This window comes from Haplochromis burtoni, unplaced genomic scaffold, assembly GCF_018398535.1.
Source record: "Haplochromis burtoni strain Fernald_Lab_line unplaced genomic scaffold, NCSU_Asbu1 Contig_942, whole genome shotgun sequence".
In the NCBI taxonomy this organism is placed as follows: Eukaryota; Metazoa; Chordata; class Actinopteri; order Cichliformes; family Cichlidae; genus Haplochromis; species Haplochromis burtoni.
In genome coordinates, this window is record NW_024583303.1 from 185 (window position 1) to 19,264 (window position 19,080).

General features: G+C 39.4%; 1 protein-coding gene across 1 annotated transcript; it reads right to left on the reverse strand.

The window, feature by feature from the left end:
- Positions 1 to 2,133: 2,133 nt before the first annotated feature.
- On the reverse strand, positions 2,134 to 16,287 carry LOC102310249 (FH2 domain-containing protein 1; the record flags this gene model as incomplete). The annotated part of the gene is given in 4 exon segments (XM_042216165.1): positions 2,134 to 2,195; positions 2,321 to 2,491; positions 2,681 to 3,147; positions 16,056 to 16,287. Coding segments are annotated over 3 exon segments (524 nt in total), but the record flags the coding sequence as incomplete, so codon positions are not given.
- Positions 16,288 to 19,080: the final 2,793 nt, after the last annotated feature.

Below are 19,080 nucleotides of genomic sequence, written 5' to 3' on the forward strand. Positions count from 1 at the left end.
ACCACAACTGCGGTGTAGCCGAGCTGTTTAGTGTCTCACTGGAGCAGCGCTGTGCTTTGATTTGAATGTAGGATATCACTTTCTTGCTGTTTTGTCCCATTTTGTACGCTTTTTTTGTTCATTTTATGTCCCTTTGTAGCCACTTTATGCCTGTTCGTTACCATTTTGTATCTCTTTATTTCTATTTTATCGCTCTTGTAGAGATTTTCATCTTTTTGTCATCACATTATGTATGCTTGTAACAATTTCGCATTTCCTCGTATTCTCATTTCGTTTCCCTTCGTCACTGTTTTTTCTTTTTGTGATCAATTTTAGTTTCTCAGTCTTCATTTTGTATCTTTTCATGGCTAACATCAGTTGCCTTGCACCTATTTTGCATCTTTTTAACCATTTTACACCCCTTTATTGCCACTTTGCACCTCTTCATGCAAGTTAAGTTCACTTTCAGCCATTTGGCCTCCTTTGTCACAAGGTTACACCATTCTCATTTTTCTTCTTTTCTCCTCAAGTGGTTTAATTCTTCTTATTGCTATTTTGCATCTCTCAGCCTCTTTGTTGTCAGTTTAAATCTTTTTGTTAATAATAGTCAATAATCAATGACATTGTAGTTATTTTCTGTCACTTCTGTAGCTCTTCATTATGAATTTAAATCTTTGTTTAGACAGTTTGTCATTTGTCAATTTAAGATCAGTTTATATCCATTAAGTTATTCTAAGGAGCTTGGAAAGAAAAGCGTCTGGACTTCTTTAAGTTTCCTTGAAGACGTTTCACCTCTCATCCGAGAAGCTTCTTCAGTTCTAAGAGCGATTGGTGGAGGGTCCCGGATTTTAAGCCCTATGGGAGTTTCCCCCCCAAGAGGGACAATGGACGCCCTAATGATCCTCTACCTAGTCACATGAGCCAAGGTGTGAAAACTGGTGTAGGTCACAATCAGCCAGGGTTTCAGGTGAGCTCATTGTGAAACCTGGCCCCACCCCATCGTGTGATTTCCTGAGGTCAGATGGCCCAGGATGTGAGTGGGCGTTAAGGCGTCTGGGAAGGGATTTCAGAACTGGATTATAGATGGCAGACAGTTGGTGTCGTAAACCACCACCTCTGTTCAAAGATGGTTGCTCACAGTGGACATAGATGAATTATTTTACTCCTCTTTCAAACAGTCTTCTCTGTCCAAAATGCGAACATTGATATCCTCGAAAGAGTGACCTTTGTCCCTTAGATACAGATGGACAGACGATAGAAGCTTCTCGGATGAGAGGTTTAAAAAAAAAAAAAAAAAAAAAAGGTCTTCAACTAAGCTCAAGTCCTTTTTTAAGCTCCTTAGACTACGATGACGCAGATGACTGAGAACCTTCACATTCCATTAAGTTATTATTTTACATCTCTTTTTTTGGTCAACTTGAATTTGATTGTTGTCATTTTGCTCGCTTCATCTCTTGCGTCCCTTGTTGTATTATCTCCGTATACGTCAGTCTTTTCCTCTAATCTGACATATGGTCACATGTCTGTAGTGTATTCAATCAAGTATAACCTGCCCACATCACCACATTTGTTTATTCAACACTTCAGGATGATGGTGAGGAAACACACTACAATACAGCATCGCTTTGTGACACGCCATCAGCTAATAAAATTCCCATCTCCGTCTGACAGTCATTTTGTCATAGTCATGCTGTGTCATACCCACATTATTCTCAACAAACACCGACATGACAACACTGTCTGCATTTAGCATTCCTGTTCATGACTTTCCTTTTCTTCTTTTCTCTGGGAATCAAATCCGTGACCTTTAAAGTGAAAGCTTGCCTATCATAATTTAATCCACTTGACATAACTTTCAGTCAGAAATTATCAGTGCGATGCTCTGATGCTTCTTATCATGGAAATCAAACAGAGGCAGCAATGAACAACCAAATACATAAAAACATATTTTGTCTTTGTCTCTGTGTTTTCATGTTGGTTAAACTGTGTGTGTGTGTGTGGGTGTGTGTGTGTGTGTGTGTGTGTGTGTGTGAGTGTGTGTCGTGTGGTGTGTAGTGAGCGAGGTGGGTGTGTGTGGTGTGGTGTAGGTGTGTGTTGTGTGTGTGTGTGTGTTGTGGTGATCCGAGCTCGAAAGATCAAGTGAGATTTATTTACCTCTTGAACTGTTTGAGAAAAATTGCAATGTTCATCCCTCGCTTAGCATCTAGGATGGAAACCTGAGGTGAGAGAGAGAGAGTCAATCTGAGGTCAAAGCCCTGGTGGAAACTGTCACACACACTTCACTCCATCTCCCATGCCTTCAACAAACAGCAGCACACGCAGCCCTGCATCAAAAACACACCTCCTGTTTGGTCTCTCTAAATGAGCTGCTGGTTTTCCCTCCCCTGGCGGGCGTTGCCAGGGTTTTTGATTGACCGTCATGTTGACCGAACAGCTCTTCGACAGTCTGAGCGTCAATCTCGTATTTCTGTTTCACTTGGCCTTGAGTCCATAGGTTGAGCCGTCCCTTTACCTGAGACACAGACTTTAGTAATGTAATAGCCGTTTTATGAAAGTGCTCGATTTCTCTTTGGACTCAAGCGTTTTCAGAGAGGTGCTTAGTCATCATTTACGTTTGCCAGTAAGCAAAACAATGTAATATATATTAAAAATATATATGTTAAAACAATGTGCTGAGACAAATGTAAAGCAGGAACTCTACCTGCTCCTCTGGAATCGTTTTCCAGAAAAAACTCCTCACCCTCCTTTTCTTCTTCAGCCCACCAGCAGGGTGTCCAAGCTCTGGTGGCAGAGGCAGTAGGGGAGGAGGAGGTGGGGGAGGTGGTGGAGGAATGTCAGGTGATTTCATCTGCTTATCTTCTATGTCAGCATACCTCGATGGAGGACGAGGAGGAGAAGGGAGAGACATTGTCACGGTAACAGCTACATCCTCTTGTTGGACAGAGAAATCTTGGCTCCCAGTGGCCTGCGAGACGCTGCCCATCACATGCATCCCTGCTGCTGATGGGGCAGTCGAGGACAGGGGAGATGGTGGGTTTGGAGGCAGACTGTAAGATCAGTGGGCCGATTAACTGACCATTGTGAAGGGTATAGTTACGAGGATGAAGATGGGTCATCGCATTTGAAACATCGGATGACACCAAGGTCAGGTTACGAGATCTAAAGATGCTGGTAAGCAAAAGAAAGGAGAAAATTAATGTTAGCTTTAAGTGAGAGAATTAGCTAAGCTTGTTATTAAATCCAAATATACTAAATCTTTGTGACCCATAGGGAGAACCAGAAACAAATTTTGAGTTTACAGTAGAAAACACATTTTACAGACGCAGCAGTTACAGTTCCAGGTTTGTTAGAGAAATGCAGTTCATTGCCCATCCACCAACGGCCATTTGAGGCTGGTTCCAAGAGGGAGTCAAGCCACACAAACTCCCACATTACATTTTCAACCTTACAGTACCAATAGACATGTCCACTTCTGGCTCCAACTAAATCTCATGGTAGCAGCCGACGTGCTAACAACTGGTGAGACTTCAAAATTGAGAGTCCAAAGCCAGGTGGGGATATCAAATGATTATATTTATTCTATGGGAAAAACTTCAATAACTTATCAAGTTATTGCAAAAGAACAAAGTAAAGAGACCGGCCAAAAACCCTCTGCAAAAATATGTATTCCCCAGCTGTTTGGCTAATGGTTGCTGAAAGGTGCTTTTGACTCGACTCTCAGAGGACTGCTGCAGTGGCATTTATGCACTGGAAGACGATGACTTGTCTGGAATTACTCACCAACTATTCACCAAACAGCAAAAAAATAAATAAAACAGAAACAGTGGTTTTCAAAGTAGAGGTTGGCAAGCATTTGCAGACAAGTTAGCAACTTGTATTGGCTTTTGACTAAAGCAATGACAGGTATGTTTTTGGTGCTTTACGACTGAATGAAACAAGTGACAACCAGCAAGCTCTGACAACCACTCGCTACCATTCAAGGAGACACTAGCTGTTCTCTGCGTCTGTGTTTCTGAAGCTACCGTTTTTTGATCTTTGACAGTTTTTTTGCACTTCTTCCTTTTTACAATAATCTCAGCTGATGTTCTCTTTCCTGTTCATGATAACTTTTCAAATAAACCAGTGTTTGACCTCCACGTAGTGCCAATGTGATAGAGCTATGCCTGTTATTTTATATTTGCAAGGTCTGCCTGTAGCTGAATTTCTATAATCTCTATAATTTCTATAATCTTTCTCTTTACATAGCCAAAGAGCTAAGCAAAAAGATACACACAGATAAACATTACACACATTACGTGCATTACACAATCAACTCCAAGTCCAATATAAGGTTTTTTAACTCTCCACCAACTGTTGAAGAAAATATCTGGAATTTTAGGACGCATGTCGACTATAAGAAAATTACTTTTTCTTTGTATTGGGTAATTAAGACAGAAAACCTCAAGTAAGCTGAGAGCATTTTTTTATATTTGGTATGACAATAATCAACAAACAGTGTCACTGTGATAGGACTAATAGGAGAAATCGTGTTCACTGGAATGCAAAATGTAAAAAGCTGCTGCAGAGAGAAAAATGACTTTGGCACGTAAGCATGTTGGTCTCGTGCTGACATTCATCTGTATTATTCATACTGTGGGTGTGTGAGTGTAATTACATGAAAAGCAATTAAACATTTATAAAGTTAAACATTTGCTTTTGAGTCGTGTATGTGTTTCTACCGTTTTTGTGCAAGCCTTTTTCCTCCATTGAAACCTGTTGTGTTTGTTTTTCAAACAATTAAACACCTCCAGCAGTTCTCCGACCTCCTTCTCTTCTTAACCCTCTCAGGCTCAAATTAAACTTTTAGTTGCTAACAACCAAGTCCTGCAGTGGTACTTCTGAGTAAAAAAAACTCATAAAATATATATGTGGGGTAATCAGGTCTGCCTTGAGAGGGTTAACACACATTTCATTCCCTCTTCAAACATCACCAGCCTCACCTGGATGTCAAAGTATCTGCTGTACAAAGGTATGCTTAGAAATTGAATATATTGTAACCCATCTAATAAATAAAGAGTCTGGTTCAGACATTGAAGTCCCCCAGAGGATGAATCCTGCTGGCTTTTGGGGTTTGAGTGACATAACTAAGGTTTGATGCTATATAAATAAAATTTAATTGAATGCGCTTTAGATATACACGCTCCTCAGAGGATGAATCTTCTTGACTTTTTTTCCCTCCCACTGCCTTTTATTCCTAGGACCACCATGAACAGGATTATTGTTGTTTCAGCTAATGCTGTAGATGGATTGCTGTACAATCTGGCTTAGACGTTCATGTTCCCCAGAGGGTGAATCCTTCCTCCAGCAGTATCTCCCCCCTGGTTTAACATTTGTGGTTTTGAGTGGAATATCTCTACAACTGTTAAATGGATTGCACTGAATATGGATGAGACATTCACATTCTCCAGCATATCAATCCTACTGATTTTATTAATTCTCTTTATTTTTCTGTAGCACCACCATAGTGTTGCCATGTGCTGCTTAACTATTAAACTTCGGTCCTCAACATGTCTACCATCATCGTGGGATCAATCAAAACCATCAAAGTATCTCAGGATATGTTACTGGAAACTGATTGCTGTAAAATCGAGTTCCTCTAAGGAGGATGAATCCTAAGGTTTCGATGATTGTCTAACTTTCCTAGCAATAAAATAAGATTGAAATTTTTGATTTTGAGTAAAATATCACAATTACTGAGTGGACCTCTCTCCAAAGCAGGAATCCCACTAACTGTTTTGTTCACCTGATTATCATCATGGCACTGGACCTTTGTTGTTCTATTACTGTACAAGGATTGATGCAAAGCCTAGGTTTAGCATTCATTTAGACACTAAGGATCGAGCCCACTTTTTCTTTTTTAATCCTCTATTGACATTTGTGGTTTTGAGTGAAATAACAGTTATTGAATAAACTACGGTGAATTCTGGTTTAGATGTTTATTCCTCTCCGGACTGAGCAGAAAACTTCATGGTTAATGTAACTCTTACTCACCATGATGAAGAGCATTGCTAATTGCAGTTTTTCTAATAACAACTCCTTTGGCGTTTTTGACAGCCACCGGCAGGAAGCCCACGAATGAATTATTTAATACATACAAGATTCCCCAGTGTGAAGTTCTGGATACATGTCGACAGAGATACACACTTCCTGCTGTTGAATTAGAGATGAGTGTGTTACGTAAGTTAATCTCACAACATTGTTTTTCAGCCAAATTTCATTTATGTTGATTGTGTGTAAATGTTTACAATTAGTCAAAAATGAGAAAAATATTTTCTTTAATCTCTCGGGATATTAAGTTAGTTGTTTGTTTGTTTTATTTGTTTTCTTAGAGCATATCTTGTATTTTAAAAACATTTATATTTCGATTATTATTTTATTAAAAATTTAACAAATGAAAATATATTTATTAATTTTAATAAATTAAATCTAATAACATTTTATAAATGTAATAAAATCAAATAAATGAACAAAAATTATTAAGAAACTAATGTTGCTGTGAGCAGCAAACTTTCCAGTAAAAACGTGATGTGCTGGCTTTGCTTTACTTATTTGGTGTCGTTAGTGTTTTTCAGTTGCAGAAGCATGAGGGTTTGGGTCGGCATGCACGGCTGTGCAACTAGTCATAGTATTGCTGATTGTCATGGTAACACAAACAATGACAGTTTGTATACTTGGCAGAGAACACATTTAGGTCACGATGTGCACGTGTGTTAAAACTACACATACATTATCCTTTTCTCCTGAACACCCTGAGATCTGTTTTTTTCTCTCGCATCTCTTCATCCTCAAAGGACCACAAACAAAACATTTTGACAACTTTCTCTCTTTAAACAGTTTCAGGCAGTTGATTTAAAATGTGAGTGATGATGAGGTCCAATCACATAACTCAAAATGCAAAAATACCAAACTGTTGACCTGGTTCTCATGAAGGTTTCTAATTGGACAATGGGGTTGTGCGGTAGAGGAGGAGCCACAAAAGTACAAACAAGAATGGCCACACTCACACAAATCAACAAAAATAAGAGCAGAACAGCTCCAGAGATAAAGAAAGTGCGGAAAAAACGCAAAATGTAAATGGATGACAACGAAACTAAAATATGACTTTAACGTGGCATTAAAAAGCCATAAAGACCAACTACGGTAACAAGAACAGGAAACTACAAACAGGAAATATAGCCACATGCAAAGAACTACAACAGTCCACAAAAAAGCTACAAACAGATACAAAATGACCAAAAAATCCAAAATGTTTAACAATGACACAGAAAACATTAACAAATAGACACAAAAAGCAATAAATGAACACAAACTACCCAAAAGGTAGCAGAAAATATTCACAAAAAAATAAAAATCACAGAAACAAAGTGACTTAAAGACCACAAAGCGTTAGCATAGCCCAACAAATAGCATAATACCTCAAAGACAGACACAAAAACAGCAATGCACAAAAAGAAGAAGATTCAGACAAATGGATAAAAAACAGCCACAAGCCGATTTAAAAAAAATGAAAACAATTAAAACAAAAAAGTGCACATAAAGAAAAAAGACATACAGCTGATCAAAACAACCACAAAGAGACACAAAATCACCCATAAAAAGTAAAATGTCACAAATAAACAAACATAGGTCACCATGGCAGGTACCAATAGGTGACTGTGATAGTAAAACATGCAGAAAAACAGCAACAACAATTCTCAAACAGCTACAAAAAGAAAAACTAAATGTACAGAGACAAAGACATGGAAAAAGGCTGCTAAGAAACAAAAAAGACAAAACAGCCACAAAGAGACACAAATTATCCACAGATATATTTTCAAAAACAAATAAACAAAAGAGACATAAAATCAAGGTGACAATATAACTGAAAATAAACAAAAACAGCAACAAAGTAATCAAATAAATCCCCCAAAAAGTAAAACAAAATATTAATAACAACAATAAAAGAGTCATAAATATAAAATGCAAAGAGAGAAACAAATCACTCACAAAATGAAACAGAAACTGAAAAATGTAAATTTAAAAGAACACAAAAAACGAGCCAAAAATAAATCCAGGAACAAAAAAAATAAATAAACAAGAAGATTAAAAAGTTGTGCAGGAGGTGATCTGAGTGATGAAAGCATCCCCCGATTTACATTTAGTGTCTAAATGTGTTATATACAAATTTATTTGAATAAAAATCACAAGTGTGAACCCCATCGTGGCACTGGAGAAAGGTCAGTATGGGGCTCATCCTCTGGGGAACATGAACCTGAGTCAGCCTGTGTAATGGTTATTTAATAATGGCTATAAAAAGCCTTACTTTAAATCCGCACCAATGGCCCCAGGTGCTATCGAAAGCTGGGAGATCCACTGCGTGAGTGAAGCGCACTCATTCAGAAAACCCTTCTAGTGGCTGCACGCTCCTTCTTAGTTTGTCTTTCTCGGCTGACCCACTTATGATCTTTCCATACATCCAGCTCTAGCATTTGCTCCAGATTCCAGTAGAGTCGGCTTGACCTCAATACCGAAGCAGAGAGAGAGAGCTCGGCTCAGACAAAGTGTGAATGAGTAACTGACAGAGACTCTGATCCACCATGAAAAATCTCTCCTCCTCCTTTTTTTTCTTCATCTAATGATTTCCCGACGAGTAACTCGCTGCTTTGGTCACATCAGAGTACAGAGACGACGTGTGAGTGAATAATAAGCAGAGAGCTGGTGGAACGGGGCGGTCTGGATGTGGGTAACAATTAACCTCACTGGTCACACACTGGAAACTTAAACTCATCATTTAAGCAGCAAGTCTTCCAGCTGGACTTTGTCTCAACTCGGAGTGTCCATGAAACTGCACCAGACTTCATTCACAATTTTGACAATTTTAGATTCAAGTACAATTTAAGAGTACTTGCGTCTGTATTTAAAAGAGTCTAGTGTGGTCATGTTAGTGCCCGTGAGGCAAACATAGACTACTGTGTTTGCAATCTTGTGTGTACTATAAAGCTCGACACGGCCGGGCACAGCTGAGCACCACAACAGAGCTTCTCGCTACCCCAGGCTTCCTGCACCAGGCTCTGAGCGTGCTCACAAAAGACGGGCCTGCCTTTCATGTGATGCATTATTTCTTCTTCTGGTCTAAATGGACTGAGGAGCCCCGCCTACTCCAGTCAAAGAAATCATCAGAGGGGAGGTGAAAGATCCACAAAGAACTACAGATCAAGTATATTGTATATGTTGTAGTACGTCTTTAAGCTCGTGAGTTTGTGTTTGTTCTTCCACTCTCAGAGCTGCTGTTTAATTCTGGCGTGGCAGCTGCATGAGAGCAGTGAAACTTTAAAGGCTGCTCAGTGTCACAGTCAAACAAAGGAGACGCAGAAATCTCTCTGGGAGCAAACTCCCGGCCTCCTTCATTGGCTGGGAGTTTCATTGTTATGCTCTATGATATGCTGAGGTATCCCTGCTGTCCCTTTCTGTGATCCAACAGACTTTGATTAAACAACACCAGACCTCATTCATAATTTGGGGGGTTTTAGAACATTTAAGGATTTGAGGATCCACTTAGACCACTAAACACTTGTTGAGTGCAGTGGTGTTGGAGCCGACATTAAAGGCACCTCAACTTGTTCTTCTCGTTTTAAAGTCTGGGATCTGAAAGTGGATTTGCTGACAGCTGTTGGCCTGCCGCTGTGCCTACGCATGGGGCATCTTTGAGAATATTAAGAGACTGCAGTTTATACTTGAAGTGAGGTAATAAAACACTAAATGACTTCTGTAATAACTCCTCATCATAACAGTTCCCACCATGACTTCTGAATGAGAGTCACTGATTTACATTGGAAAAGACATGCAGCCAAGCTGGGAGGCCTAAACGGCAGTGCAAGTCTACGGTAAAACACGGATACACAAAGACACACAAAAGTTCCCACAAACCTGTCTGCAAAATAATGGAGTGACAAATATTTACACAAATTCATCTGACCTCCCCTCTGTCACAGAACAGATGAACAAAAGAAAGAGAGCATGCAAACATTTAACTGAACAAATAACATGAACTAAAATGCTCAGACACACACACACACACACACACACACACAGTGCTGGTGGTGACTAATTCACAGTGACTCATGCCATTTAACAAGATATTAATAACCAGCAGATGATGACACCGAGATCATCAGGATGGACGCCAGAGCGTCACTGTCTCCAACATCCTTAGATTAAAATATCAAATTAAACTTTGTTGTCTGTCAGGTTCATGCAGCTGCGTTCAGATAACAGCCACACGCTGCACACTGAGCTGTTTAACTCACTGCAGCGACTGTAAACTTTATGAACATGTGAAACAAGCTCCACACCTTAAGTGTGTCTCTTATAAAGGTAGCTCTCAAAACCACTGCTCGCTGGATACAGTCAGCAGTCATGTTAATCCATCCATTCATTCTCTTCCACTTATCCAATCCTAGATTTTAGCTTTTCCACAGATACTAACTGGAAGTACAGTTGTACTGATATCTTGTTTACTTTTTTTAAGGTTAGCCTAACTTTAATGAATGTTTCAGTGTTGATACATATAATTGCATTTGTAGAAAATTCCTTTGTTTTCCATCCATGCATTCACCCGCTTATCTTTATCAGAGCCTATCCCAGCTACCATAGGGCAAGAGGCAGGGTACCCTCTGGACAGGTGGCTATTCTGTTGCAGGGCTAACACAGAGAGACAGACAACCATTCACACTCACATTCACACCTATGGGTAAATTAGAATCGCCAATTAACCTAACTTGACTTACGACATGTCTTTGGAGTGTGGGAGGAAGCCGGCGTACTCTGAGAGAACCCACGCTAACACGGTGACAACCTGTAAACTCCACACAGAAAGAGCCCAGGACCTTCTTTCTGGGGGGTGCTGACCACAGAGCAAGCAGTGCTAACCACTGCTCCACCGTGCTGTCCCAGTCATACTAGCTTGGGCAACAGTGGTTAGCACTGTTGCTGTAACGGTGTTAGCTTAACACAGTCATGCTAGGCCCTTTTGTTTCAGGGTGAAGTAGTGAAAACATCCTCTAGTTGTTCTAATAAACAGCAGAGAAGCAAACCAACTAAGTGTCCTGTGTGATTATAGGGGGAGGAAGTCGATCTGGATCGATGGACACAAACAAACAAATTAATAACCTTAAACATGGCGAATGTGCGCGACTGATGAAGGACAGAACATTTCCAACTCTGTCAAACTGGATAAGAGTTTAAGGCCAGTAAATGTGCAGGGATGTAGTTCCAGTCTGACACAGATCTCAGAAAAAAGGCAGGCGAGACTTTAATATCAGGGCCGAGACTTTCCTTCAGCTCAGTGCCGTCAGCGTTGTCATGTTGAGGGTTATTTTGTTCCAAAACGCAAAAGATTTTTGTTTTTTCAGCTATTCTGCGGAAAAAAATATCTCACTGACATCTTAATGTGAAGTGTTTGTGAGAATGGACAAAATAAGTGCTGGTTTGCTGAAGGAACCGCGACAAATAAGGCGCTCTAATCCCCCGGTGGTTTGACACCGAGGCTGAGCTCAGAGAGTTTCCAATAAAGCCGAATGTCTGCACATGAAAATCTGCACGTCTGCCTGAGTTTCTGCAGGTGATGCATTTATACAGGCCATCTCTTCTGGTTTCACTCCATGTTTTGCTGGAAGAGTGGATCATAGCACCATCACAGATGACTTTTCCCCACATTTTCACCTTCGTGCAATTGTTCAATAATGCAATTTACTTTACACCTGCCCGTTTATGTTATGCTAACCACGTTTGCTTGGTGCTAATTCTGAATCCAGCAAGATCGTCTGATTTAACTTGATTTTATTGATATTTTTAATTAGATTATTGCATTATTTGTTATTTGTGCACAAACTGACAGCTTATGTATGTGTTTATTTTTTTTATTTTATTAGTAATTGATGTTAATTTTTTTTTTTTAAATCACTAGATGTTTGATCATCTCTGCTGTTGCGTCATTTTCAGGTGATTTAAATGCATAATGTTACAGTTTTGTTTACCTACAAAACTCCTGATTTTACTGACAAATAATTAAAAAGCAGCTTTCACAATTATAGCCTTTCTAATTATAACATCTATAAAAAGTTAGCCTATATAATAGGCTGTCTTTATTTGTCTTTGTACTCCAGCTGCTGTTCGCCATTTCAGATTTATACTGATTAACTAAATTCTTCCTCAGAGAAACTTTTATTGATGCCTCTGCAATTATTATTTTTTAAACACACCGTTAATGTGCAAATCGAAGAAATTGACTTGCTAAAAAACGCAATATAAATAGGTTTAATTTGTAGGCACAGAGTTGTTTCTGATTATTAAAGAAAGCCAAATTCCTCTCGGCTCTGCGTGCCTGTGGACTGAAACAGGCGATGTAATGACAATCGCAGAGATAAAAAAAGAAAAACATATTGAGATAATTACAGGCTGCTGGTACAGTGTGATGAGCAAGCTGACAGCATCATTGTGAAGCTGTTGCCACAGCTCTGAGGGCTAAATTAAACAGAAGATGGAGGGGAAACTGCTCCAGACTGCAACATGTGAGTCACAGCAGGCTTTAAATACATACGTATTTGTCCTCCCTCCTGTGATTTCTGTAGGTTTACAGGATGGCTGGTTGTTGCTCAGCAGTCTGACAGATTAGCTCCCACACTTTCTCCAGCACTGACAGATCTAACGCCTCAGTTTGAGGATTACAGCAGCAGGTCGGCGGACTGCGCTGTCACACTAAATATATGAGGTTCAGGGTGGAAGAAGAGAATTTGAAGCCCTCCCGAAACCACCGAGTCCAAAAGTGTTGAGGAAGTGTTTCAGAAGTAGAAGAACAAACTGTCCAAGAATGTACTGGTAAAACTGAGCCATCATTTTTCACTGAAACCACTTTTAAATACTTGGACACTCTCCCTATATCTCTATTGTTGTGTGTGTATATATACACTTATATGATAGGAAATTATAAATATAAATTCCCTTGGTTTCCTTATATGTTGCGTTCCCGCCATCGTCGCCCTGCAAACACAATGCTACTCTCTCTTTAGAAATAAAGTCCTCAAACATCACAGACACATCGCTGCTAGCATCCAATAAATAACCAAAAGTTTAACTGAAAAAGCATCCATAAATATGTAAACCATTCAAGAATCTGCAAATGAATTACCAGTACATGTAACACAGAAACCACCAACACAGTTTTAGAAATGATCCCCCTTACTTGTCCAACATCCAATTAACAAACTAATGGCATTACAACAGGAGAAGTGATCAGTTACTATAAAACAGGACAAATGATTTCAGAGCGCACAGCAGACCCACCACAAAGACTCGCTCTTAGTCACCGTGGAAACCCCAGTAAAACCTGCTGATGAGCAGAAGGCCTCTGTCTCATTGAGCCGGGAAACAACAGTAAACACATGTGTTTGTCTGTATGTCTGTGAGGGGTGGTGAAGAAGGACCCCCCACACTGATCAGTCTCGCAAAGGAATCCGAGCTGCTTTTAAAGAGCATTAGCATGAAAAACGCTCCACTTCTGGCTGTGGGTTTGAGCTCCGTTGTGCCAAAAACAAAAACAAAGCAATAGAAAAAAATGCTTTAACAAAAGAGAATCTCTTTCACGGCTCTGCTGATGGGCTGATGGTTGCTTTCTTTATCTGAGGAAGAGCTTTACCGCTGTGTTTTACAGTCGGGGAGGGTCAAGCAAAGCAAAGAGCTGGCTGAGCATCCCTCGTCTCTGGGGTTACCACGGCGACGGGGACATACGGTGACAAACAGAAACCCGTTTGTTAAATGTCACCCGGTGGTGTCGTCACCGGAGCTCCTGGCAGGTCAGGGGGTCAGGCGGAACGCATAACCCGCAGAGAGAGCAACGAGGCCTGGCCACAGTCTGCGGGGAGGCTCGGTCAGAGAACCAGCTGTTTGTCTGCTGCACACAAATTATCCAGATAAAAGGACAAGACAGGATGTAATGCACAGTGCTGTGAATTAAATCTATTGATTTGTTATTTTTGTGCATATTTTTTTACTTAAATATTTTAGATCATCAGCTACCATCAGGTAGGTTTGGATCATTTTTCCCCCAATAAAGGAAATTGTCATTTGTATTTACTACTCATTTTTGTTTAATATTAAAAGCCAAGAAATGAGAAGCTAACAAATCCTTTTTCACAGCCCTGCACCTTCACATTAATGATGTGTGTACAGTAATCACACAGAGGTTGGACAGGTTCTTAGAAATTCAAAGAAACTTTCTGACACATTTTAAAACTGCTTGGTGGTTTCAAGGGTGCAGATCTGACCATGAGTGCTGAATCCAAAATAAATCAAAGCTGTATTCTGTGTGCACCGCTAAGCAGCAAATTAAACGGAAGCATATTGAAACATATCTCCTAAAAAGACGAAGCTCGTTTATTAGAAGTGGTACCATTTAATTCAGACCACAATAAATACCAAAAGACAATCTTACAAAATAAAAATAAACCTTCTATTTTGAATATTATTAGAAGACTCAGTTTAGTGTAAAGCAAGGACAAAAATCAGGTGGCACAAGCTGTTATATAACAAAAGATTAAATTCACAGATTTCTGAATGTAGTCTGGTTTACTGAAATCTTATAAAAAATGGATAAACTAAAAGTAACATAGGTGTTTAAAAAAATAATTAAAGAAAAGTAAAGATATCAACCAAAGACTTAAAAACTGATTTTTCTGTTTCATTTTTTGTATTAATATATAAATTGAAGAGGTTTTCTTTATATACCAGTGCTTGGTAGATGTATTGATGTGATAGGCAATGATTTAGAAGCAGCTATAAAAATGAACATTTCTGATATATATTTAAAACATGCGCTGCTGAGTTTGTCTATTTCCTCAGAGAAAACCATCGAATGAAGGACAAAAAAGGATCTGAAGGCATGTTCTAGACAATTAATCACACAAAAAACAGTTTAATGATTAATGAAAGCAGCCAGAGCCACAGCAGACTGCATTTCACTGTATTAAAGTGTGACAGCACTCATGGAAAAGCACCAACAAGCACCAATCTGTCACAGCAGCTATGACTGCAACAATGACTGTTTTGGATCTACTAGAAGTACTGAAGTGGGGCTAAAGTGTTCTTGTATCCGAGCATATTTATCCTAAGAAACAGCAGCACTTTAACCTCACTCTCACTAAATTACCATTATAGAAATATTATGGGACATAAGCACCACAAGTACACTGCAGAAAACACTCTAAATACTGCAGCAAAACCACAGCAAAGGCAGTAGACCAACAATCAACTTATCAAGGATACTAAAAGCACAAACATAATGAATATTCCAGAAATCTCACTGCACAGCAGAATACCGGGAAACCCCAATAAAAGCTCAGTCCAAAGAATCTCACCAGCCACCGGTATACCTCGAAACCGGGGGTCGTTTTAATTTAAGGTCACAAGCAGCCCAGTTTAATGCTAAGGTGGGAGGATTACATTTAATGAACCCTGCATTTAAAACACAGGATGAAAGCCTGAGGGGGGAAAGTTCCGTTTCAATAACAGGTCTGCATTTTTCCACATTTCATCAGCTGACTGAACAATGTGTGTGCAGCACAGTTACGGCGTCTCTGTGAAGGCACAGGACACCGTAACTGTGCGGGACTTTGACTTGCCTGTGAGGTAACATGTATTTTAATGGAAAGCTGCTATTCACACAGTTTTACACCTGCTCCAAATGATTGGTGTGAAGGTGTGAATATATCAGATTAAAACATTAATGTGAGTGTGAGTATCACATGAACCATGCCGGAACACTGTCAAGTTTGAACACCACTTAATTAATCATTATAGGAATATTACGCCGCTGGCTGTTTGTGTTGATCCAAGAATTTACAGAAATTTGCATGTAGTCTGGTTAGCGCAAAGCGCCCCCCTATTAAACAGCTCGTTAGTCTGTCAGATAACTTATATTCAGCTCTGAAGTTACATTTCTGGCAAACTAAAATCAATTTAGTTAGTTATAAACCAGCGGTTAGTTTTCTGTTAATATAACTCACCCCACTGCGCGTACTCAGCGGCGCTGCGGCTCCTATGCAAAAGTCCCGTTTAAAAAATGTCCAAATATACAGCGAAGCGATGTCAACTGATCCCGGTCGCATCCACAAGAATCGTGCTGCTTGCAGCCAAGTTCTGGACTGACAGAGGCAGGGAGAGAGGAAAAGGGAGGTAGGGATCCCGAACGCTGCGCATGCGTGTTTACTCAGGTGAAAGGAAAAGCGCTGTCTCTGGTGCGCGCGTGTGTGCAGCTCAGATAAGCTCAAACAGCCCCTCCCTTGGCAAACAGTCAGGCTTCCCTTCTCATGGTTATGTTTATTTATGAAAAATAAATAAAAACACATCATATCAGTGTTAAGCAGCACACTGGGTGACAGCTTTTTTCAGTGAGTTTACCTTTGGTAGTTCATTACTACTTAAGGCTCATTTATTCTGCCATAAATATATAAAATATGACTGGATTTTCTGAATTTACCTGCTTTTACAGGGGGAGACTCTTTAGGTTACAAAACGTGTACAGAGGTCTGTGGATAAATTAGAGTACTCCAGACTGTCATTTATTTGAAGAGTTTATGGTTTGAATCACTGCATTAAAGTCTCATTTAATAGGACATGACAATTATGAGAAAAATCCTCAGTTTCTTACAACCTTTGGATTTCAATTTTTTGGGGGGGCGTTTTGGGGGTAAGGGATTTTTTCCTGACAATTTTCATCATGTTTTTATATAGAAGGTGTTATGACAGTAACATTTCTTCTAATTTCAAATGTGTAGAAATAAACTTCTGTGAGGGCTGATGAGGTCCTACCTCCACAAGCCACTCCAAACACAGCATCCACCCTTTTGCACCTCCTCGTAGCAGTCAGGAGCTATAATGATTATGCTTTATTGTGCCTTTTGACCCTAATAGTGACCATCATTTCCAAAGTAAACCCCATGTTAGATTCAACAACACTACAAATTAGTGACTGAGACCGTAAACTCCCTAAGAAAGTGTTTACTGAGGCGCCAAAGCAAAGAAGCTGAAGGCCTGCTCCTCCACAGACTTCTATCAATCAGACTTCTTTCTGCAACTGCCCCTAGTGGTCAGCAGAAAAAATACAGCTTTAAAGCTCTAATGTATTTAATAACAGATTGGGTCTCGATCAGTGGTCTCCTGCACTGTCATTGGCCATCGCTTAGAACGCTCACCCTACTGTTGAGAAAAGTTTATCTCGGGTTCCACAGAGAGCATCGCCTGTGTTCAGTTAGCCAATCAACTACATACACTACTAGCTTTCCACTTCTCACTTGGTACATTGTCTCCTTACTTTCCAGACGCTTTCTTCTTTTTGTTTAATTTTTTCCTCATGTATGACCTTTCCCTGTTTTTGGATTTTTGCCCTTTGCCAGCCTCTTGTAGGAAGTGTTTCCTTGTGAGCGCTTTGGATTTAGGGGTTTACTGCATTTGTGTCTTCTGCTCCTCCTGTGAACACTTACAGTGATTTGTTAAGAGATTTCAGTGACCAACAGATGGACACCATCCCTACAACAATGGGACAAATTCATCACTAAACGAATATTAAAGTAATACAAACGCACATCTATGTTAGAAAGACACACCTTCAAACAAATACGAGTAAAGCAAAGCTGAAGCTACTCAGTGCGTGCTTCAGTCTTGACAAGTTAATCATCGAGTTTGTGGACGAACCTCTTTAAAAAAAACAAAAAAACAAAACTGGAGCTGAGACAAGAGAGGTGGGAGTCTTTGTGAGAAACTCTATCCCGCTGGTGAAATGTTTGGGAAAATGAGCCTGGATGCAGGAACACACATTCACAGACTCGCTCAGACAAATAGTAGAATCAGTTTTGTGTGCTGGTGTTGCCAGGTGAGTAATTGCCTCTCTTTAAAGCAATCAGAGCAACAGAACCACAAACAGACCAGGGTCTTATTCTAAAATCGCTTCAGTGATCCCCTCCATTTAAAGCAAGAATCACAACACTGCATACTAATACACCCTGCTTCAAGTCTAGTCCTTTTATTCTTGGAAAACAATTATAATGACACTGTGCACACGTAGATTTGATGTTTTAAGGTTTCTTGTTGCTGGTGTTAAGTTGAGCTTGAAGGAAAGTCAAGGTTAGGCCAGCATCTGTCATCATTAAAGAGTCTGATGAGTGAAGGACATATTTTTCTTGCATAATATACACATTTTTTTTCTGGAATTCAGTATGTTAAATATTAAAATGATGGATGGTCAAAATTTTAATGGTCAAAATTTTAAATACTTTGATATAAATGCAAAAATGTGAGTCTTTCTGAGTCTATAGCTGATGTTTTATCTGCACATCCAGAAAGTAGTTTAGCAATTTACAAGTGCTGGATGCTGCCCCTCGGCAAGCTTCCAGATGCTGGTCAATGAGATGAAAGTGAGCTTTTAGTGCAGGGATTTAAAAAAAAGGGAACTAAATTGGAGTGTTTCAGACAGCAGTTGTATGAAGAGCCAAACTAAATCATGTGAAGCTACTCAAGTAAAGCCACAGACTAAAAATGTAGCAGAGAATGAGCTGTTTGAGTTTAAGAAATGTTTAGCTATACAAAGTTTAAGAAAAAAAACCCATGTCTATTTTTTATGCTTCAAATAATTATTTGAAGCATAAAAATCGGTAACTTTAAGTAAATATAAAAATACATAACCATAAATAAAGATAAAAATAGATGACCTCATTTATGACTTTCTATCCACAAAGGAGGCAGGCTTAGTCTCGCTTCCACAACAGGTGCAGATCTTGGAAAGCATCTAAAAATCATTCAGTTAATTTAATAAACTGAATATTTTTATTGAGTCTCTCAGATATTAAACCTAAGTTCAATAACAATTTTCAACTTTTTAAGAGGTTTGCATACATAATTATACTTCGAGTTACAAGATAAAAATGCTCAAAACGACAAGTAACTTGCTGATGTCTGTGAAGGTTCTCAGTCATCCAGGTCATCGTAGTCAAAGGAGCTTGCAAAGAAAAGCGTCTGGACTTCTTTAAGTTGCTT